Source organism: Rhea pennata, chromosome 1 (assembly GCF_028389875.1).
Source record: "Rhea pennata isolate bPtePen1 chromosome 1, bPtePen1.pri, whole genome shotgun sequence".
In the NCBI taxonomy this organism is placed as follows: Eukaryota; Metazoa; Chordata; class Aves; order Rheiformes; family Rheidae; genus Rhea; species Rhea pennata.
This window is the reverse complement of record NC_084663.1, coordinates 130,908,108-130,932,463: the sequence shown is the minus strand read 5'-3', so window position 1 is coordinate 130,932,463 and position 24,356 is coordinate 130,908,108. Positions and strand designations below refer to the sequence as shown.

General features: G+C 37.7%; 1 protein-coding gene across 1 annotated transcript in view; it reads left to right on the top strand.

Moving 5' to 3' along the window:
* PDK3 (pyruvate dehydrogenase kinase 3) overlaps window positions 1-24,356 on the top strand; it is a 53,343-nt gene that overhangs the window by 9,434 nt on the left and 19,553 nt on the right. Inside the window, exons 2-3 of the mRNA XM_062600144.1 lie at window positions 8,614-8,755; window positions 17,827-17,898. Coding sequence (XP_062456128.1) covers window positions 8,614-8,755; window positions 17,827-17,898 — 214 coding nt within the window. The remainder of the gene's footprint in view (window positions 1-8,613; window positions 8,756-17,826; window positions 17,899-24,356) is intronic.

The following is a 24,356-nucleotide window of genomic DNA, read 5'->3' as shown; positions in this document are numbered from 1 at the left end:
TGGTCTGCTGTGAGGCTTCCTGGTGAGGTACTGCCCAGTGCGTCTGCCTCTCTCCTGCTCTTGGGCTGCTCCGCCAGCAGGGCTCCGGAGTGCTAGCGGAAGAGGAAATGTCTGAAGAGCTGCTTTTTTTTTTTTTTTTTTTCCTAGGGGCTACTTATGCTTGGGTAAGGAGTCTTTAGACTGCATGCATACATATCTCTAGGCTCAGGAACCTGAGCTGGGCCATGATTATTTTTATTTCCAAGAACGTTTTGGTTCTCTGCCTCGCATGTAATGTGGGGAGTGCCCATGATATGGCTGGGAGAACGCTCGTCTACTAAAGCGATGCAGCTGACTCTCAGCCTGCTCCCCAAGGGCCTCAAGAAAAGGCCTATGCGAATTGTTCTAAAAAATAACAAGCAGCCTTGGAGTGGTAGTTTGAATGCCTTTGCAATAAATTTACAGGTACTTTTGACTACCATATGTGTGTTTGGTTTTTTTTGACAAATACTTCAAAATTAAAATACTTTAGAAGTTACTATATTAGAACTTAGTGCTGAGCAACCAAAAAAATAGTTTTAGATCAGAAAAGTTTATTTTAAAATATTTATGCTTTTGTTTTAGTTTTAGCTACTTTATGTGATACTGGATTACAGACAGCTTTTACAACAGATTGATGACCAATTTCTTTTGACAGAGGCTGTTATCTTTGCTTGAACGCTTTTTATGAGGAGGAGACTGCTTTAGGTGCGATAGTTAGTGATTGCAGTTTGACCTAAGACTTGTCCTACCATGTATTGTTCCTTTGTTATTCCTTTGGTTTATGTGTTCTGGCTCAGGAATAAATTAAGCTTCTTTCCAAAAAGTCAGTTTCATATGTGGGGGGAGGGGGGGCGTTTTCATGATGCATGCCTACCAGAGTTTGAGAGAGTTATACAGCCAAGCATCTGGCTAAATCCAGTAACTCTGAATAAATGTAATACATTTTTTTTTCCCTATACTGAGTCATCCAGTTGCACTGATGACAACCATTTGAGGTCAAACATTTTGGTCTTAGCCTGCCTTAACATAAAAATGTGAACTGGCTGTGTGTTGGCATCAATGATGCTGGGCTAAGTCACTGTAGTAGGTAATACGTGTAAGGCGTAAACAAGCTGACTCTTTCAGGAATTTTGGAAATGAATGGAATTAGGTATATTATTTTCTGTATACAAATTGAAGAGTGGTTATCATACTTGCGTAATTCTGAACTTCTTAAATTGAAGTCTGGACCTTTTTGGTTTGGGAATGGAATTTGGACTGTATGTCCATTGAGATACCAATTGTAGACTAATGTATTCTCTTCTAGTGAATAGTTTCTTGAAATCTTCCTTTGAATATAAAATAAATGCTGTAGTTGGTCTGGCAGTCCTTGAATCTGGTTGACAGTGCTTGAATCAGTTAATCAAATTGCATAAATCAGAAATGGTTTATTAAACAGTTGTTTTGGTCCTTCAGCTCTGATAACTTGTCTGTGTGGCATGCCATATGAATGCTGGAAAGTCTCAACTGGAAAGCTAAATAGTGTGTTAACTTGCTTGCTAGTTTGGATGCATTGAATGCATTTTAGCACTGAAATCACACAAAGTAGAAATCAATGGTCAGTATTAACACCTAAACTCATTTATGAACATAAAATATTTTAGATTGAGAACATTCAGCATCCCTGTATTAGAGTACACTTTTCACTAAGCATCAAAGGTGCGACTCATGGTTTCAGATGGGAATTGGATGGAAGAACAGAAACTCAGTTCAGAAGGTTTACTTACAGACTTTAATTCCTCTGCCTTTAGCTGGTTTTCTAGGACTGGCTATTAAAAAAAAAATCATTGTTTTACTTCTTGGAACTTCAGAGATGCTCCAGTTTCCTCATTAATGTAGAATGAATCTCTTGATACACTGAACATATGTGCCAAGTGAAATGGCACTTAAAACAGGACACTTGAATGAAAAATGTTAGGTGGTCATGCAAGTAGCCTTACGAATAGATCTGTGATGGAACTTGAAGCTGTTGTTTGGACTGTCTAAAAATTGAGGCTAAATACCTAACATTAGTGTGGGCTGTACCCTTAAATTTGGCTAGCTGCTGGCTAGCTGTGTTGGAGCTTGTAGTTTGTGGTTGCTTTCTGTGGCACAACATGGTAAGCGTGAAAATAGAACCCAATTTCAGTATGCTTTCTTGATGGATACCCTGTGGTAGACAGTGCAGCTTAGCACAGTAGGAATCTCCAATTAGCCTGTGTTTTTGTTTGGTTGGGTTTTTTTTGCCCTTTAGTGTTAGTAAGTTTTACAACCCCCTGTCTTTTAGCAAACACACTGTGTGATTTGTGTGGGATTGCTATTTTTAGAGGCTGGGTGAGATAAATGCCTAGAGAGCGTGCTTAAAGTGTCTCGGTTCCTACTTGGGCATATCCAGGGCAGCCAGATACAAAGGTACTATAAAGCCAGGGAGAAGATACTTTTTTTTAAAGCTTTGCGATGTATTTAATTTTTACAAATAGTTAACATTTCATTCTTTCATTTCATCTGAAATAAACTTCTAATACTGCAATAACCTTTTATCAGACACTAATAATGATTCAGGGAAAAGCTACCAATATTGTCAAAGAACTGCCCCCCCCCCACTTTTTTTTTCCTTTCTAGTTTGTTTGGATCAGTGTATGCTATGATAGATTTGCAGTTGCTTTCTCATAATGTTGATTTGGTTTTGGTTTTGCTTTTTCTATAGGCAGATTTATTGGGGCTGAGCAAACATAGTTTGTTTGCCTTTAATACGTAGTCCAAGCTTCTGGAATTGACTACAGGCCGTGTCTTCATGTAGAGTGACAAGATTGAAGTAATGCTCAGTTGGAATCGGGTATTGCCCTGTTAGGAACACTGGGGAATAAACATTGAGGTGTATGTTTTATTGTGTGTCAAATATATCATGCGATGTCTTACTGTCCTTTCTTTTTGACTTTGTGGATTGGAGGTGCTCTACTTTGAGTAAATACTTCTAACATTTTCATCTTCAACTTTACAAAAGTATGGTGTTAAAATTTTTCAATTTTGTGTGGAAGCTGTGGTATCCGGAAGGCAAATAGACATACTTGCTGTGTGTGTGTACCTTGTATATAAATTCTGTATATATGAAGTAGGACTGATGCCATCAACTGGAATGTCTTTTTCAACTGTTCTGCTCATGGTAAATATTGATTATCAAGTTGCCCAGAAGGAGTTTTAATAAAATATGGTTAATTATAGAAATGTTTTGAATACTTAATAATGGAAGGTGCAAGTTCACTATGTCTGTATTATATCTCCCCCTCATTCTTCACAATGGTGATAATAAAGCAGAATATTACCTAATTCTTTTGTGTAACTTTGGCAGACTTTTACCTTCACAAAAGCAATGTAGAACTTGTGAAAATTTCAGTAATTGTATTTCTGAAGCACTGTTTTGAAATCTTTCTTTTCCTAGAGCAGAATCCTAGGTATCCAACAGCATAAGTACCTCAAAACTAGTATTGAGTAACTTTGTAAGTACCCATCACTTTAAGAAAACAGTTCTTCCTGATAGATTTATATACCTCCATTTTTTTTTCCTTAATTTTCATTATGTTTTTCCATTAATATGTTCTGGACTAGCTAAAATACATAATGAAATGTTGCTGGTTTTTGAAAGGATGAGAAGAGCTTGATTTCACTGTACTGTATTTTCACAAGTAACTATATATGGGAAGCTGATCCATCATACAGCTTACTGAAATATTTCCAACAAAAGTTTAGTGAGAAAAGTCAATTCAATAAATAAGCTTCAAACTCTTGGTAAGCTCTAATGTATTTAGCACTTTCAGCTTGTTTGCTTTCTGGGGCATCCTCCCCATTCCCATATTTCTAATCTCCCATATGTGGAATTAGGAGCTTCAGACTCTTGCTTTAATTAGTGTTTCCTTCATGGGTGTAGTGTAACAAGCTGGCTGATCCACAAATGAGACTTTGTTTGTGGATGGCCTCACAAGCTAACATAGAGCTGCTGATATTTGAAATGTTTCCTTGAATTAACAGTCACCTATAATTTCTATCTGTTTTTCTTGAAATGAAAATTTTCTGTATTGTGAAGTACCGTTCCAGAAAATCACTACTTTAAAATCCTCTGAACTGCTTTACCAGCTTCCCCTTCTTGGAGTTCAGAGTCTCTGGTTGACCACTGGTGGAGGGCTGTTCTGCAGTAGTCCCCCATAGCTTCTCGTTTTTTCTCTAGTCTTGAATGCTTTTTCAGAACCTGTTTTTGGAATAAAATAGTATGCAGCATTTAACCGATGGTTCCACCCATGTCTCTGGGACTGCTCAAGACAGTAAAATTACAAACGTATATGTAGGTGAAGCTGCTTCTTTATGCCGATGATCCTCAGATTGCATCTGCTCACCAGCCCTTTCCCCAGTGTATTTTTGTTTCCTATGGTTCAGTGATTCAGCGATTTATAGGCAAAAATTCATGCCTCTTCAGTGTTAAAAATGAATCATAATTTCCTATAATTTCACAGGATAGCATAAAGCTAGTATTTGTGGCGTATAGCTTCAAGTGTAAAAACAGCAGGCTTTGTATTAAGTAGTTTATAACCAAAGACGTATTCATAGTATATTATAATGTTGTGCTAGCATTATACTTCCGTGCCATTACAGTCTGCTGTACCTTGAAATCTGTTGCTGCTGTTGCTCTTTAGTGCACCATAATTAAGTAGTTCCCTGACACAGCACCTCCTGGTTTTGGAAATAAAGCTAAATACAGTCCTTGGTATCTAGTGCAGTGTAGCTGCACTGGGACATAGAATTACTATATTCTTTCTTACCTGTGTATGAATTCAAATATAAGCTTGTGATTATTTTATATATTTGTATTACCTGGTATCTTCTGGTCAGGAGCTGCCGTATAAACAAAGGTGAAAATTTTGCAAGTTTCACTTTCATCTTAACCTGGAGGATATAATTTCAAATTCTATTGAAGTGAAACTTATAGAATTAAACTGGACTTAGCCTATGACATTTAAGATAGAAGTCTGATTTTTGCTGTGTATATTGACCCAACTGGATCGATAACAAAATTGAGAAAGAATGCCATGTATTTTAATAGAAATGTAATGACTAAAGCAAAAATGAAACCACCTATGAAAAAATGGTGTCTGATTATAGCCTGAGCCTGCAAAAGACATTCAAGCTTGTCAGAAATTGTTTCTGGAGATTTATTTAGATAGGTGTACTTGTGTATGATTATATTTAAAAAAATACTTAAATTCTAGACTCAGATTGTGTGTGTGCTTAATAGGCTGTCCCGTGTAATGACAAATAGAGTCATACAGGAGTTGCTGTGAGGAACAGGAGCCAAGGAGCAACTACTAGGACGCATGCTTTCTGTTCCTAAAGCTGAAGTATTTTTAACTATTGCTGATGTAGCGAACAGTCATTCTTCTCTTCCCGGACATGTACTGTTTGGCAGGTAGATAACTGACTCTGTGCCAGAAGCTGAAGAAAATCTGTGGGTGCTCTCAGATAAGCTACATGCAACCAGTATTCTGACAGCATGCCATGAAACAAAAAGATGTACTGAAGTCACAGTGAAATGAGACTTCATATTAGTCTTCAGGCAGACTATCCTTTCCTTTTTCTTGGGCTAAGCATGCACAGGGATCCCAAAGGCTCTGTATCGAAAACATAGCCATACGCAAAGCAAGACAACTATTTAAATAGGGACAGTTTAGAACTGCTCGTGTGAGACACACAAAATAGAAATATGCCCTTGCTTATGGGAAAACAAAAAGCCAGGCTTTTCTGCTGCTTCTGTTTTCCAGCCTGGCAGCTTTTCTTGCCTTCCTTGCACAAACGCAGGGACTGTAATGTATGCCTCTGTGGCTGCCCTTCCATAGTTCCAGCCTGCGGGCTCTTGTTTGTTTTTGCTCATGATCTGCTTTTGCTGTCCTTCGCTTCTCTTGCTTTTACCTGTGGAGAAAAGAGTCAAACTTGTTCTCAGTCACTCTTGAGTAAAAGCAGGTGTCCTTTTTCTTCCAGAGGATGTCACCAGCCCAGTGTGTAGATATTGTGATGATGAGCTAGCTGGGGAGTCTTAAATCCTGCTGCCCAGCTACAGTCATCTTAATAAATATACCATCTGCAAAGGGTTGTGAACAAACAGAAGGTTATAGCCTCGGTCACGTGTGCGTTGGTGTCAAACTTAGTGCTTCACTGAAGGACAGGACTCTGAAGTCATTGCTGTGCTTCACAGAGAGCAGCACTAATGTCGTATTTCCTTTGTCTAATTTTGACAGGATGTGTGCATTTGTAATTGAAGAAGTGAAAAAGCAAATAAGTAAAATAAGTGCAAATGTTTGCTGGAAGAATAGTAATAGAATTGCTGATACCAATGGAATTTAATGATCCACTGATTGATGATACTTAAATGGGCTAGAAAAAAAGGAAAACCCAAATCCTTCCTGCCTATTCTCCTAAGCTTGTGTTACAGTTTGATTGGGAAGTAATCCATCAATGCGTGTTACCTATGCAAAGAAGGTGAAAACTCCACTATTCAGCTGATTATAATGGGGCTATCTTAAAAAAGTGTGACCTTGATTGTGCCAGTTGCATTGTACTTCAGGCTTTCAAATTGCAAATCTTAGTGATTATATTCCAGCAGCGCTTTTAACAGCTCCTGGTTTGCCTGAACGTAATTTGTAGCTCTTGTATTATACTTTTCACTCATAAATTTTGCAGGCTGTCACATTGGTTGCGATCACAAAGACATTTGCTGTCTTTCTCAGCTAAAGTAGAATACTGGCTGTTCATTATAAGTAAAACATGGATTTTTTTTTTTTTAACTTATCTAGACTGTTTAGAAATTAGTCTTCATGGGGGGAATGATAGTCTTGTGAAAGCTGTAAAATATGAAAGTATGTTAAGTCAAGCCTGTTCTTCCAGCTGAACGGTATGGACAAGAATGTTCAGCATCTTTCTTTTAAATACATGTGATTAACATTTTACGGACATCTCCAGGAAGTGGTTTAATTTAAGAATACAATCACTAAGAAACTGCAGTAGAAGAAAGAAGTGCATGTCAGTGTTTTGGTCCCTGCGGGGTGGCTCCGTGGGATTATTGCTGTTCCAAGTAGGTCCATCGCAGAGTATTACCAATTTGCTGGATCCCTTTATGTGCTTTTTTGAGGACTGTTTTGCAGTTTTCAGAGTCCTGTGCTCGACAAAGATCTGTTTTAAAAATGAAAGATAACCGTAGCTGCAGCTCTGCATTGTGGTTATGAGCAGTGCAGCTGCCTCCCAGGTGAGCTCCCTGTGTCACAGACCCTGGGAGGGGTGATGGCCATTGCTGTTCTTTCCATGACCTGCTGAAATGTGTCCAGGTACTTGGTAGGTTTGAAGAGCTTGTGAGAGGAAGCGTCAGCCAGCTGTTGCCATTCTGATTTGACCCTTTATGTTTTTGTTCCTTGCACTCCATTATGCTCACTTGCGCTTCTTGAGCTCACTCTCGCCTCCCGCCCCAAATCATACTTTTAAAAACTAGCATTTGTGAGTCTAATTTTCAGGTAATCTCAGATCTTTGGTTTTTATTAACAGGATGAAAGCTGGTATGATATCACTGTTAACTATCTTAGTGCTGTAATACATTGATAAAAATGTATGGCATATTGCTATTTGATACAGCTTGTGTGTACAGTAATGCTACTGTAGTAGTTCTGTGATTGTTATATCTAGTATTTTTGAGACAATTTAATGCCCTTCCAGAAGGCAGAACTGCAGCAGGGAATTATTTATTTTTGACCAGTTTAGAAGTCAAATGCTGATTGGGTAATAAAGATGGTAATATTGCCGGTCTCCCCCTGAACAGGGAGAAGAAGATGTATTAAATTGGAATCTTCTGTAGCAATATATCTGAAAATTCTGAGGCCCAAAGAATTCTAACTAAGATAGTAAATGAGTTACTTGTGAAGCAATTTGTGTAAACTACAGAGCAGCATCAGATGGTTTCTAGAACTCTTGAAATTTCTCAGGTTTTATCTTACTGGCATTACTGCCTCTTACTTGCAGAATGTTTTCTTGCAAAGCTTGCTTCCATTTCCTTGGAACGGAATGAGGAAAAAGACAAATTTGAAGTTTCTTATGTGAGAGTCCTGGGACGTGTCTGATGTTGCAGACATGAACTGGAGAGGAAATAAAAAGCAATCTGTAGGGAATAAAGAAGAGTAAGGGAAATGAAGTCAATTGGAGGCAATAACAGATGTATTCTCCTCAGAAACATACCTCTATCTTGAAATGTATGTGAGATGTAGGTTAGGATCAAGTCTGGATGAATGAAGAGGCTAAATTGATGCAGGCACAAGTTTTAAGATGTGAAATAAGGAAGAATATCTTTGGCTGATAAAAGGGAGTGTAAAATTTGGGAAGATAAAGATGTATTCCACTCCTTGGGAATGAGAGGGAAGTGAAACCTGACAAACTGTTTAAGTGTTTTTATTTCCACAAGTGAGCTTTTTTTTTCTCTTCTAGAAGTGGGAAGTTCCAAAATTTGGCTTGCTGCAATAGCATTCTCTTTTCTTGCATCATTTTTAACAGGTCGTGATAATGCATGTGAGAAGACATCATACATGTTTCTGCGGAAAGAACTTCCTGTGCGACTAGCTAACACCATGAGAGAAGTCAATTTGTTGCCTGATAACCTCCTTAACAGGCCTTCAGTTGGGCTAGTACAGAGTTGGTAAGTAAAAAAGCAGTTTAAGAAATTAGAGTAGAACTGACACTGTATATGTTGTTTTATTTGCAATTCAGATTTGTGAAAACAAACTTCAGCCAGTTTTTTGACTTGAATTGTTTATAATGTATGTTTCTTGTCCAAATAAAATTTAATTCTTCTGTCTTATGTTAAGTAAATACTCTAATACAGATCTTAGAGAATACAATTCATAAGGTTATGTTTTGGATGAAAATGTAAAATTGTATTCCAGATGATCAGAATTATTCAGTAACTTCTACAGTTATCTTTTTTTTTTTTTAGTGTCCTTCCTGTCCTAGTCCCTTAACTTCTGACCACAGCTATTCTTTCTCTTTACTCTTCCTTTGTCAAGAACACTGAAAGCATATTTAAGCCTTATCTAATCTTCTCATTGCTAAATCTGTAAAAATCTAACCTGGTACTCAGTGGAAGTTCATAGGATGTTCAGCATCTTTCTACATGGGAATAGCTGATCCACAGAATTTATGTTAAAGTTTCTTTGTGGTATGCAACAAACTTTCCTTGTGAATGCTAACCTAGTGACTAGGTCTGGGAGTTGCATGGGAGTTGCAGCTGATGTTGTAGGCTTTATGTTCATTTCAGTTATGTCCCTTGAGGCAGGGAACTTAGTCTTGACTCTATACTAACTATTGGGTTTGGTTTTGCATTTGTCAAACTTCAGACCTAGAAAGTGTCAATTAGGGTATTCAGTATTGTGTGGTTTGGTTCAGATATGTTTGCGTATGAGATGTAGTGCTAGCAGTCTTGATGACCACTTCAAACATAGTGATTAAGTGCTTCAAATAAATGTATATGCAATGGAGCCACACAATAGCAATCACGTTATGGTGAAGTGGCAGCCTACGGGGACTGAACACTTGTAGGTGTCTGATGTTACTGGAAGCTGTTATGCCAAATAGAAAAGAGAGTGGATAATATTCAAGCCTTTTATGCTGTTCTGGTATGGGTGATTTGTGAAGGTATCTTTAGTGAAATATAGATAGATAAATAAAGGAAAGGAAATAATTTCTCTGCATTGACTTTAAACCATAGTACTTTTGATCCAAATAGATGTTCTGTGGTATATTCTTGCATCCCGCTAATACAGAGTCAGGCAACATGGAGATTACTTCTGGCAAAGGATGCAAATTGGTGGTTAGAATGGATATTCCATTTGAGGATCCATGAGATTAATTTTATGCCTATAAAATATATGCCTGATTAAAAAAAATCTCTCTTGAGCATATTGGAATATGTAATGACTTGTCCAAATTGTGTATTTTTATATGATAGTGTGATATGAAGTATCACAATTACTGTAAGTAGTCTTTCATTAAATGGACCAGCATATCAGGTGGTCATCAGCATCTCCAGTATGATAAGTTCAAATGAACATCCAGTCTAAAAACAGAAGTTTGAAGTCAAGATGTTTGTTGTAGTGTTTCTCTGATTTTATTTCTCAGTTAAATAACAGTTTTTGTGGAAATGAGTATCTTTACTGAAATTATGTAAAAAAACATTCATGATCCCATATCAGAAGTCCAAAAATAACTGTAGTGTTTTGTTTTCCTGATTACAGATGTGGACTTTAAAAAGCTTATTCCTTTTTTTTAGTTTAGATTTTTTAAATTATTTTTTAAATAAAAAACAGAAAACCCCTAGAAGGACCAGATTTATTAGAACCCAGTAAAACTGTCAAGAGCAGAATTCTTTTTTTTTCTTCTAAATTGTAAGGCCTGCTGTTGCACATTTACCAGTAATGAATCTTTGGCAAAACTTATTATACCAGCTAGCTTTTTCTTTTTTAACAGTTGTCCTATAACTTCAGTCCCAATGACCTTGAGTATTGGGCAGGTATGATGATAGCAACTGTTGAAGCACATTTGTAATTGGTTTTGAGTCTACTTTTTAGACATATCTAGAGAGAGATTCCTGAACTTTATGCAGTAGAACCTCAGTATGAATTTAGTTGTTTGTCTTGTAAATTGAGGATACCTTTGCTTGAAGCAGTGGTTGTTTCATGCTTTAGGAAAGATTTTTCAGATCAGATCTCAGTCTTGAAACTTCATTTTTACTATAAAACATAAATTGCAGAAGCTTGACATCTTATTGATATGCAAACCTAAACTTAATGTGCATTTGCCACAAGTGAGCAAAGACATCTTGTAATGTGTTGTTCACTTTAATCTGTTTACTTGCTAATTTCAAGTAATTTGTCTAGTTACCAGCATAATTACGATTTATTTACACTACCATACTGCACTAGGACTAGGATCCTTTCCCATCAGTCCTCTGGCTGGCCAGTCTGTATCATCATGAATTGCATGAATTTCAGAGCCTCTCACAGGTCCCTTGAGAAGCAGCCTCCTCCTGGCATTTCTGAGAATCTGTTCCTTGCTGCAGGCACAAGCTCCTTGTGGTGGTGCTATAGGCACTTTGCTTCCTGTACTACACTCCCTGACTGCACTGTGCTGCGTGACAGGAGGTTTTTCCAGCTGATTGCTCTTGCAAAAGGTGCAGTCTTTGCCTCCCTCTGCTCTGGTGTGCCTGATGTGAAGCAGTGAGGGTAAGGGAAACAGCTGGCCTTCCTCTGTGCTACTCAGCTACACTCTTTTGAGCAAAGCCAGAGTTACCAACACTGTGAACTGAAAGTGTTTTGCATTTCAGTCTGCGTAGAACTAAGGCATTAACTGTGTCCCAGTTTAAAGTTTATAACTTGCTGTACGTATGTTCTGCATGAAGCAGCAAGGGAAGGAAGGAAGTGGATCAAAGTAATAGTGCAGTTTTTATGCACTCTAGCTGTGAACTGCAGTGATTTCAAATAATAGATCAACAACTAGCATGTTAGGAATCAAGAACTTATTTTTATTTTTCAAAACTAATGGCCATCCTCATAGTTCTAAAGAAGTGGCCCTTGCTAGGCCAGCTTTGAGAGGACACTTGAAGGTAGAATTCTGAACATGTGGCAGAACTACATATTAAATGATGTCATCACTAATGTCATATGGAAAAAATTGTTACATTAAACCTCGGAATGGATAAGGTCAGAGTTTATAAAATGTTAAAAGTGATAGTATGAGAGTTGCACAAAATGCAAATCAGTCATATCAAGATTGTGTTACCATGGAGATATGTTTTATTTTTTTAATGCTTTTTAGTTTCTAAAGGAAAATCTTAGTGAAATATCTTTACTTTTTCATTACGTGTATCTTGCATGAGTAATGAAAAACTGAAGAAAAAAGGTCGTAGAAAATTTGGAGTTGACATTATGGTCATTTACACTAATTTCATGTAAAAAATGTGCTATACTGAAAGTATTGCACTTAGGTTAACTTCTTGTTAGTCTTCTATGTTATAGTAATTAACAAAAGAATGAGTGCTTGAAGCCAAGACTGCTTTCCCAAGTAATTGTGGTGTACTATGTTTAAAAAAAAAGAACACCAAAAGACAATGGATTTGAAGGGCATAGGCTTTGATTTCTGCTTTTGATGACTCACTGCAAATAGCAAAATGTAACTGAATTCTTCCATTTCTACTGTTTTTCTGTAGGTCTGTGTCCTGTATGCATTTAATAGTAGTACAGCAAATCACTGGTCTCATTTATTCTAGATGACTAGTAAATTACATGCAAGTGTTTTAAACATCGCCAGGTGTTGCTTTTCAGTGCTTGGTGAATCTTGTAGTTATCACGTTCAGTTATTCACATCTTCCCTGTAGTTTTAAATCAAAAGAAAATTCAAGGAAATAAATGAATTGAATGAAAGGGGACTGATAACACACACGCGCACTATTACAGGAGAGAATTACACTGCTGACTAGTGCTCTTTTCATTAGGCAGATCCTCCTGTAGCTTGTTAAGACAATGTTGTGAATTATTTATTACAGTTCAAAGTTATAAATTTCCTTTTAAATAAGATTTTACTCCTTTTCTTTAATTTTGAGGTGTTTTTGTTAGGGAGATAAATCTTGTAAGCAGTTTGAAAAACTAAATCACAACAGAGTAAAAGAAAAAGATACACAGCATTTGCAGCTCTAGGTTTTATTTAGAGACCTGGGTTAATACAAAAGCTACATACAAAACCCCCAGTTGGGTGATACATAATAGCAAGCATCAGATGATAGTGGCTTAGATTTGAGTTAAGGTTACTTGTTTCCAGCTTCATTCAGTCAAAAGGATTGAAAGAAATGGTAAAAGTGATAGAGGAAATTTGAATGACTTAAATTTGGTTAAGGAAAAAAACCTTTTCTTTGGGCTGGTCTTTAACTCACTGATCACAGTGCTTGTGCTAATGAACTACAAACTTGACTTCTAAAGTAATATAGATTTACTCTAGAATCAGAGACATCTTTGAGATACTGTTGCTAATGTTATATAAAGCAAAAGCATTGCCTAGTTTCTGTAGCTTCTCCATCACCACAGAAACTAAACAAAATAGCATAATCTACTCATAAATGTCCTTAGAGCATTTAGTTTACATAACTTTTCTTTCAGAAACTTTCAGTTTCTCATTGATTGGTGCTATACATTGGGCCTGCAGCATAATGACTTCAGAAGCTGTTCTGCCTGCAGGTTGCACTGAAGCATGGTTACTGTGTTTGGCTGCTGCTTTCTGGTTGAGACCTGCTTCAGTCTTTTTCTGACCCAATTTTCTGCAGTTTTATGGACAATGTCCTCCTCCATTAGATGGGAGAAACGCTTGGCTTGCCGCTGCTTGGTACGCTAGTAAAAGTGCTGATTCTTTAGTACAGAATTAGTGACACAGTTGATTATTCTAGGGTTAGCAGTTTTAGGATTGATGTCCCAGTAAGCAAACAGAGTATACAAATTTCAGTACAACATACCAGTAATAGCGGACAACTAAATTAAAATAGCATAAAAATCAGGTATCAGCTACATTTAATGCCAGAAATATTCATTGCTTTGTTATCCTGAGATGAGCATTGGATTACCAGTGTTCTAAGATCTCTAGTAGGATGTTTCTAGTAAGAAACATCTGCTGTGTTGCTTTCTAAGTGTGGTGGTTTTCCTGGATCTTCAGAAACAAGGCTTTCTTATTTCTGTATGATGACAACCACGGGTCCGCAGCCCCCTGATAATGTGCTCTGGCTTAGCTGTGATCAGAGAAATTGTCAACTCTCTCATGGCACAGATTTCTGAATTTTCTTGGAGAACTGAATTTGGAATCCTGGATATTCTAAGAGGCTGAAAACTGTTGTTGCCATTATGAAGATGACAGCGTGGACTAACATGTAGAAGGATATGTGGAGGGAAATAAAGACAGGATAAGGAAAAGAAATAAAAAGCTTCCATGAAACAGGGAGAGCAGCAACAGAAATTAAAGCTAGAAGGGAAAAGATTTCAAACCAGGAGGAAGTTCTGAAAGGATAAAGAAGGAATGGAAGGACAGTGTCTGACAAACTTGCTGACGCATACAGCATTTGGTTCTTTATATAACATGAGATGCACTTTACAGTGTAGAGGAAACTTGTGACAGTTCCAGATGTTCCTCTTGGCATGTGTTGTGTTCTGCTTGCAGTAGAGAACCTCACAGCGTTTTGGCCAGCTAACTGGTTCAGGCTGTGACAACTGCATTGGGTTTTGACACATTTGCTTGTCCACAGAAGCTTCTGTTGTCATTTCTCCTGAAAAGATGCAGGTTTGTAGTGCTGAAACAACTCTGCAAATCTAATAAAAATGTACTAAGTGAGGATTATTTGGGAGATTCCTTTCAAAACCATACTCCTAGTTTTGATTTGGAAATTGAAATGCTCGTGTAGACACAGTCATTAAGTGCCAAGAGATCTACCTGTATTTGAGGACTAGAATAAGACTCCTTCACAGAAATCAGGTATTTGCTGGATGAATTGTTTTTCTCTTTAGAATCAAATAAGTATGTTGCCGATTTTCCTTTATAACACATAGAAACAAATTTAAGATGGTAAATATTTATTTAACTGAAAAGGAATGTTGTAGCCCTGGAGACTTTAGATTTCTTGTTTGGTTTATTACAGCCCACGGCCTGAGGAAACTAGTCAAACCTGACAGTGTGAATTTCTTGACTGTGTCAAGTTTATGTGGCTTTTTTTTGCCCTCCCCCCTATTCCTAACTGTATTTGCAAGAAGAGGACACTCCCTTTTCTCTGGCTATCCAGAAAAAGTCCAGAAAGTCAGCTTGGTCTCGAGACAAATATGGATTACATGACTTGATTCTCCCCCCCCCACACACACACACATTCATTTTATTGAGAGGGTTTTAGGTAAGGAAGTTGTTTATGGAAGAAACAGTGAAGGAGGTAATGAAAACTCATTGCTGAGAGTCAAAAATTCACTAGAGACTGTGAAAGAGCAATGTTTGTCCCTCACTGGCTGCAGCAAGATTGGGCACAGCAATGAGTCTTCAGCATTCCTTCTGCATTAGATTGCCTAGTTTGGCAAGAAATCAAAGTTATCTGAAATGTTTGCTTTTACAGCACCAGATTGAGGCCTTAAAGTACCACAGTAACACCCCCCCCCCCCCATCTTTCCATCCAGCCGCTTTTCCATCTTTCATTTTGGAGTTCCATTACCGATTGCTTGATGATGTGTTTTGCTAACTGTCAATGTTAGGCCTTTTTTCCATCCATTACCCTTGATTGACTTGACTGACCTTGAATCATCTTGAGGATGATGATGTTGAAGGAAAGGTACTTCTTCAAAACAAGGAGTGAGAATGCTCACACCAGAAGATTTATACTGGGTGTTCAGAGAGTGAAGCTGCTGTTTTCTCTTGAGAATTATTAAAAGGGAGGTGTATGCAAGGATTCGTTTTTAAAGGAGATTCGTTTTCATTCCTTCGTTTGCAAAGCCAGCTGCCAACTGATTCTGCCCCTACCTCTCCCATCTTTCGCGTCACATATATTGTCCCTGTATAGTTGAATTGTGTGCATTTCTTAAGTCTCTGCATGCTTTCTCCTTTCTGTTAAAGAGTTCTCTTTGGAAAGACTATTTTATTATCTTTAAAATTGCTAAATATTGCACTTTTCAGGAACAGGTATGTGGTGGATGGTGGGCTGTGGCTCCATGTAGTCACTGCTTGTTCCCTGAAGCCACCTTGGACAATTTTGTGAATTCATGGAAGGATGGTGCAATGGTTCTAAGCTGTTGCTAGTCTTCTAGCTTTGCAAGAGACTAAGCTTTAAAATATGCAGTACTAAAGACCTCAGCTACTTCCCAAGCTTGTAACTGACAAATAACCTTTCAAGCACTTCAGTAGACCTTTGCAACAGTTGCAGTAGGATTAAAACAGGAGGAGGAAAGCTAATATTGCCATACTGTAGCCTAGGAAAAGCTCATCTCCATTGCAGTCATTCTGGACTATTCCACATGCTTTTCACGATTTCTATAGAAACTTCCTTTTCCTGGTAGTTTTCTGCCTAATAAACTTATTTTCAAAGTGAACTTGTGCTCTGCTGGGAGAGTTTCCAAGTTTTCAACATTTGCAGAACAGGTCTTAGTTCTGCGTGTTTCCTGTCTTAAGTCTTCATCACTTATGATTGTGACCATCTCAGTTTTGTGTTCTTTCCTTCCCTTACCTTCAGCAGTGCTGATCCAGATTAATAATCCTGGCAGTACTTAAAAATTCTGGCTCCATTTCATACCTTACTTCAAATGTTGGTGCACTTCACTAGTAAAAGTTTTCTTAACAATTTGTTAGCACTTCTCCCAGAGTATTCTCTGCTTCTTGCTTATTTACATAAATTGCTGTTTCCTATGTAGATGCGGAGAGCTGTAGTTAAAACCTCTAAAAAGTTTAAGGATGGTTGGGGTTTTTTGTTTGGAAAGTCTGTAACGTGGGTCTCCTGTCAAAGTACTGAAGGTTGTTGGTGAAGTTGGGTAAGAGTTATGGTGTGTTCCTACTAGATTCTCTTTAACCCCCTTGTATAATGATCCTTACTTTGGAAGAACTGTTTTGTTCATCAAAGGAAACCTGTTCCTTTCCCCGTGTGTAATATACATCGTAATTGTGACTAAACTCTGGCATTCAGCTTAAGCAGGTGGTAGTAGGTGTGGGTTACCCAGGAGCAAAGGAGGGGCAAAAGGGAGAAGAATGACATTTCCTCCTTCTCACAGTGTTGAAACTTTACCTCTTGTTTTATGCTTGTGGTTGATAATTTGTGTGAGTTACTTCAAGAAATGGGGCCAAATTCTGTAATCTTTAAGGCTACATCAGTACTGCTAAATGTGCCTGCTTCAGGGTGTGATAGTGGACTATGGGCCAAGTGGTGTGCAGTGGTGGCATTTATAGTGGTGTTGGGCCAGTTTTCTCCAGAGCAGGCTGGCCATGTATATGTGAAGGGATGCTTTGTCCTAGGTCTCCTTTGGGTCCTGCTTGATACCTCTGTAGCTCTGAGCCTCAGTTATTATTTTACATGTGCTGAATATGTGAACTAAGGAGAACTGTGTTACCTTAGAGCATTGTTTTTGTGAAACTGAGGGTAGTACAATATGTCCTGAGTGACATATAGTGTGAGGAGTTACAGGAGTCTTCGAAGGTGCGTAGTTTCATGGGATACTGTTGTAGGACCTGCTTGATACATACAGCCTTGTTCACACTACTTCTTGGGGACGTTCCTTGGAGTTCGCTTGCTTCAGAGCTCTATCTGAGGATTTTGGAAGGAAAGCTAGATAACTGCATGAAGAATGTAGGATCAAACTAACGTTTTGTAAAAAGTGGATGACTAGGAAATCAAGATCTGGGGATGAACTAAGTTACCTGAAATTACAGACCTAGCTGAAGAGGAGGAATGCTCCTATTAACTGTAGATTAATTTGAATGGCAATTTTTGTGAAGTGTGGACCATAGTCACACATACTGCGTTTTAGCTCTGTATAATATATCGTAGTTGCTTTCCTTCCCTTTGTAGTGCCCCATTTCATTTTAGCCTTTGCAGAGAACTCTACTGTGCTTTCCTTATTTCAGACAAAGTTGTAGTCTTCATGTTTAAAAGTTTCAGAAGTAATTTAGATGTAAGTATTCTAATTTCAACCCTTTCTGTATCATCTTTGCTTATTTCAGGTACATGCAGAGCTTCCTTGAGCTTTTAGAATATGAAAATAAAAGTCCTGAGGATCCTCATGTTTTGGATGAGTGAGTATTTGGTTTTCCTATGACAGTTTATTTTCAAATAATAATCTATTTCAAAATCATTTTTTTTTTCTTTTGGGGGTTTTTGTTTTGAGGGGTTTTTTTGGTACCATAGCATAGCAGTGATCTTACTTGCAAGATAAAATTCATGCAAAGACCAAAATTGTGAACTAGAGCTGAGTATGGGAAATCAAAATGTATTTACACAATATATGTTGCACATATAGAGTCTAGTAAATGAAGAAATAACACGAAATATTTTCTCTGAGGCTATATTAAAAAGACTATGTGCATGCAAGAATAAACTCATATAGCAAATATTAAGACTAAGATGTCATTTTAGTATTTATTGAGCTCAGTAGCCTGTTTTATGTAATGTGTATTAGCATATTAATATTATGAAATTTTAAATTGAAAGTACGGAATGTATCAATAATTCTTTATCTAAAAGCTTTTTTCATGGATTTCATTTACTGGCATTCAGCTACCTCATTAAATATGATTGCTTATGCTTTGAGATGAAAGGAAATCTGAACAAATCGTCAGCAATAACTTCTTATAAAATTGCCATCAGAATATTTCTTTGAAATTTTTACAGACAAAACAAACTCAGAAGAATGTTTAAGTGAAAACAGGTGCATCACTGTGCGTATGTGTGTATCTATCTATCTATCTATGTGCATGTATCAGAGTAACAGCAAAATAAAAGTATACAATCTATTCTTGCCTTCTACCATACAACAGTCAACTGTTTCAGGTGATTAGTTTTTGCAGATTTTTTGTTTTGTTGCTTAGTTTTCCTAGGGCAATTTGTCTTTTAGACTTGAATTCTCTTGTAGGCTCTGGAAACTGTCTGACAGAACAGGCAGTGCTTGACGATAATGTTAATAAAATGTTTTGCAGTCCAATAAATGCTCTGTGCAAGATGTGACCTGTGTTGTGCAAAGATGATACTTTGTCTTCATCCTGTTAGCTTAGTGTAACTGAAAATCAGTGTCAGCTTCAGATTCATTAACTAGCATGTTATGTTAGCTTTGGTATGAGTTTTGTTAGGTAGTGTGTTTGAGACTATATACTCTTGGATGTGGGAATATTCTCAGAGTTATTTTCACTTTATTTTTTTTTAAGTGCAATGTACATGCAGGAGAAAATCAAGTGCAGAAAATCCAGGTTACCGAAGTGACAGGATTGCAGGAGGAGACACAAGGATTTAGGCCGAGTGAGTCAGCTGTAGTTGGGAAAGTAACTATTTTCTCAGTGAGAGTCCTAAGCTGGTATGCAGTTCTGAGTGCTACCTATTAAAGAGCTAAAATGCAAATGCATGGTACCAGGGGAAAAGGATCAAGAGTTAAGGGTGTGAAGAATTCCACTCCTGAGAAAAGTTGAAGGGATTTGTTTGGACTAGCAAAGAGGAGATTGAAGGGACTCTGGAAATCAGGTTTTATAGAAAATACACTGTAATAAAGCATGATCAGTTGCTCTGCATGAAGGAAAAAAGAATTATAAAATAGTTGATGTTTTTTATTAAAGTTGAAATTGAGTAAATCTAAGATTAGTGAGAACAAATTGAAACAGATTGTCAGAGGCTGTAGAGCATCCTGTATTAAAAGCATTCAAGAATAGATTAGACATCTTTTTGTGATGTTAATGGACATGCTTATTCTGTAATGGATGAATTAGATGATCTCTTTCACCATTTCTAGCTGTTACTTTCTGTGACTTTGTATTCACAGCGTGTTTGCTGATGGGATTTTTTGTTTGTGACTAGGTTAGCAATAAGATTTCTTACTATTTAACTTAAAATAACATTTTGAATGTGATTAAGTTACCAAAACTTAAATGTTAATTGCCCTTTGAGATGATGTATGCTGCCTTAGATATCTAAGGGAGCCTAGCAAATGTCACACAAGTCTTACGAAACCTATAATATTCTGAATGGGCAACTTGAGGCAAGGTGTTATGAAGCTTCTACTACGATTTGTGTTCCGTATTTAGGTAACTAAATTTCAACTTTTTGTAGGCTTCAGATACTTAGGGTAAATCAAAATGTTTTAAAAATGCTTGATATTTTACCAAGTTTCCATGGGGACCTGTTTTTGGAGTTTGTTCATGGCTGCCAGATATGTTATTTGGTTTTGTCATATGGACAAGGGGCATTCTTGATACTGTTTTACTGTAATGTAAAATTTTGTTTGAGATGCTCTGAATTAGTATAATGTACGAAATATTTATTCGTTCAGAAAAATTGTCAAAATCTTTGAAATCTTGCAATTGTAGTATTATATAGCTTTATAATTAAAGATGTTAGGATTTTCTTGCTACCTGCTAAGATAAATTCCAGCTAGGGACTCTGACAGTGAAAAGAGACAAAACCCAAATTATCTGATTAAAGATCAAATTTATCCTTACTAACAATATAGGCTAGGCTACCTAAGATTAGAAAGACAGATTAATTTTTCTGCTCTTGCATGTCAACTTTTCCTAACATTCTGAAGGCTATGCCACTTTAATTAAATCTTGAGCTTTAATTAGCAATTATTTCAATATTCTCGGCAAACTGAGTTTTTTAAAATTGCTCTTAACTGTGTCCCTATTTCAGTTGTAATAAGCCAACAGAATAAAGCTTAAAAAAATTACTCAACGGCTGTACCAGCATTTCATATTGCAGGTATCTAGCCCTATTCTACTTTTATATCTTTGTGATCAGAGAAATACTGTTAACTCTACTAGTTAATGAACTACTTACCAATGGGGGGAAAAGAAAAGTTCAGAAAGTTCAGTTATGTTTACATAATATTTTTCTGTTCTTTTGTAATTCCATGCATCATTGATTTCAGAATTTGACCCATTATCTGCAACTTCATGTGTAGTGTTTTTAGTGATGTACAAATAGCAATAGCATTTTTCTTCACCAGATCAGTTTGTTTAGAGAAGGACTTGTGGAAGTTCACACTGTGAAGTGTGCCCACTCCTTTGAACCAGAGCCTTACTTATCCTGACGGTATCTGTAGTACGTATCTCTTAGTGTACCAGGTATATCGTGATGTATAAAGAGGGATTGGAGCCTGCTCCATTTCTTGATTCTTCTCAGCAGGAGTCTTCTTCCTGTGCTGAAATGTAGCTTCTAGGTTCAGATTACAGAAAAGCTGCTAGACCCAGACCTGCCTCCTTGGGGCTCTAGACATCACATTGCCCATCCTTGTTAGTGCCTTGTGTGGTATCAGGTGACTTGTGCATTTCATGGTATTCTCATCTCTAGTTCCTTTCACTTAATTAGTATTGGAAAACCTGAGACTGCCCTGGATAAAAGGTTCTTCTGCTCGAAGAGCTTTTGGTTGGTGAATGTGGTGTCCACTTCAGGCTCTCAAAATCGTGAAGACCTCTAGAGTAGATTTTTCCATCTGTCTGTCTTTCATAATGCAGTGAGCACCCTGTTGGTCTTCTGGTCAGCTGAGATGGACCTCAGCTTCTTTTACTGACAGTCAAATTGGCAATATTTCAAGCACGAAAAGAAACCAAAACCATTTTGTAAAGAGACTTGATATCCACCGATGCACTGTGCCTCAGTTCTATCATTGCTGTTGTCTACTAGGAAACAAGAATAGTCTGGTGTCACCAGTATCATTGTATTCAGAGACACATGTCCAGTAGTCCTGTTGCGTTCCAGTTTTTCAGTGTCAGTCACATGATGACTTGAGTATTGTTGTTGGTATGAATCTTTACAATGCAGATACTTAGCTGCTTCAAGTACCTGCCAACAGCTAGGAAAACTCATTTTTTCAAAGTAGAATTGTTTTGAAGTTTTTTTAGTGCCAGTTTGAAGGATTTTTAATTCCTTGGTAAACCCTAACATTTCCTAAAGAGTTCTGAAGGTTTTCCAGTTGCCCTTTAAAACAGGGCCTGTGTGTTGTCTCTGTGGCTGACTGCTCAGCCAGGAACAAGGCCAGGGTGGATGCTTGGGGCTCAGGCATGACTTCCCAGTAGTTGGAACATTTTGTTCCTCTGTCCTCCTCTGCTCCCACTGCTTGTTTCTTTATGCCATCCTTGTGGGTGTATATAAAAATGTCCTCTGACTATTTGTGCCACGTGTCTGCTTGTCCTGGGAGCCCATTCAGATATTGTAAGAATTCAGAGTGGTCTTCCTGAGGAGAACATTTTCCATATCAGTGTTCTGGGATTATGGATGTTGTCCATGTACTGGCATAGCTGTCTGTGAAACCATGCAGTAAAGTGGATTGGAAATTGATTTGGCTGAAAAACAGCTGTATTAGTCCCTGATTTATTGCACCACATGGCTTACAAAAAAGCAGCAGTGCCAGCACACTGGAGGGGTATCAGCTGAGGGTGAACGAATGCTGATGCCAAAAAATTGCTAGCCCAATTGATGTCTGCTCTGAGTGCATGAATTCGAGGACATCTGTTCATTCCAAAATATGCTGCCTTTTCATGTACGTTGGGCAAAATCCTTAAAAGGGACTTCCTGTCACAGTATTTTTGTGATGCAAAGGTTTAGAGGTACTTCAGTTTCTTTATTATGGTTGTTCTGCTGCTTAGTGAACTGTACGCTGCTGACGTGCTGTTCCGTTGTCAGGTCAGTGTTCCTGTCAGTCATATGGGCATATGGCAACAGCTCAAAAGCCTCTGTGTTTTTGATAGCATGAGTATCTTTCTTTGAGCTGTAGAGTAGCCTGGTAGGAAGCTTTTCACGCTTCTGTCAGGCGGGGTGATGACAGGAGTGTTAAGGTAGGGTGCTGACATTCGGTAATGCGTGTTACCTGGCGGGAGGGAGGTGGTGGAATTTTCCTGTGGTGTCAATACAGGTGCTGATAAAGAGGAAGAAATTGTTTTTCAAAAACTGAAGGTTTTGTAAAATGTGTTGTTCATGAGTACATTCAAACCTAGCTTACCTCACCTCCTGTACCTGTGAGTTTCTTTGCTGATTTTTGTCTTTCTCCTACTATCTTCTTTCCTGGTGTGTGTGACAGATCAGGGTATGTGTGTGAAATATTACATTTTAGAACTTTTATAATGCTTTTTAATATTACTTTTAAAGTAACTATACTTTCTAGTAGAGCAGTCTTTCAGAGTGTGAACTTGTGTCTGTCTGCCTGGTGTTTCTCACTTCTTAAAAACAAAACAAGAATCAAAACGAACCTCATGTACACAACCCCAAAACAAACAAAAAACCACATTGCAGAGATATTGCATTTAAAATGAGATTTTTGATTGTCTGTCATCTTTTTCTATTTCTTCAGATAATATTTTCCATAAAATGGACCTAGAAAAATTTCATTTGCCTTTATATTGAAAAAATGTTTTTGTCTCCTTTTCTTGTACTGTGATAGATCAAAACAGAATAATACATACAGTCATTAGGAAGTTAAATAGTAACCTGTGTTGTGACATTCATCAATTGTCTTTACAGAAATCTATGGGCTTAATTTATTTAATAGCTATGCTGATGTCTCAAATGTTCTTTTGTTAATACAGAACACACTGAAGCTCATTCAACTAAAATAGCTTCATATTAATAATTTCTCATCTGTCAAACTGCATTATTTATTCATTGTGGTTTTGTAAATACAACACAGAATTTTGAAAAGTCAAAGTTAAGTTAGATAAAATTTTCACAACTCTCCCAGAGCTGATTTTTCTCAGCCAGTCCCGTGAGAATATTTTGAAGATTCCTTGATGCGTTCTTCCACAATATGGGTACAACTAAAAGCTTCAGATGCCTTTTTGGGTGTGCATGGGGGTGGGGAAGAGGGGGAAAAGAAGGGCGAGATTAAGGGAACATATTTAGTTCTGACTTCTGCCTCACCACTGCATAATGTGCATGTATACTTTCATGCGTTTGGTCCTTTGAAAGCATCTAGTTCATAGAAACGTTTGAGTGAAGTCAGTCATCTTTGGAACAGAACAGGAGGCTATCCTATCCCTGGAATACTGAGGAATTCCTTTACTGGGGGGATTTTCGCTTGTTTGAACTTGAGCTATAACTTGCTGCTCTGTGGCAGGTACGCATCCTAGGCCTTTGCTTGCCTGTCTGGCATGCTCTGGGCCTTGAAGCACTTTGGTGGCAGGATGTCAGAGAAGAGCTTGCCCTCTTGGAACGTGTAAGCACAGTAATGTGTATGCTGTAGGTAGTGGAGCTATTTAAAAACAAAAAGCAAAGGTGACAGCAAGTAAGTCAGTAGGCAGTGCTATTAGTTACTGGGTTTTAGATGTTATGATTGGCAGTATTGCTTCTCAGCTCTATTTAAGCTATTTTAGCTTAAACAGAGCTGAGATTCTCTGAAACAGAGAAAAAGCTCGAGTACAGCTTTTTGTCTAGAAAGCTAACATTACTGCCACTGGTGAGTCTGCAAACCTTCCAGTTGAGAGAAGTGGCTGAATGCCCCAACTGGGCTCAGGGGCAGATGGAAGTCTCCCTGGGTTGAACATACCGTAGTGTATCTTGA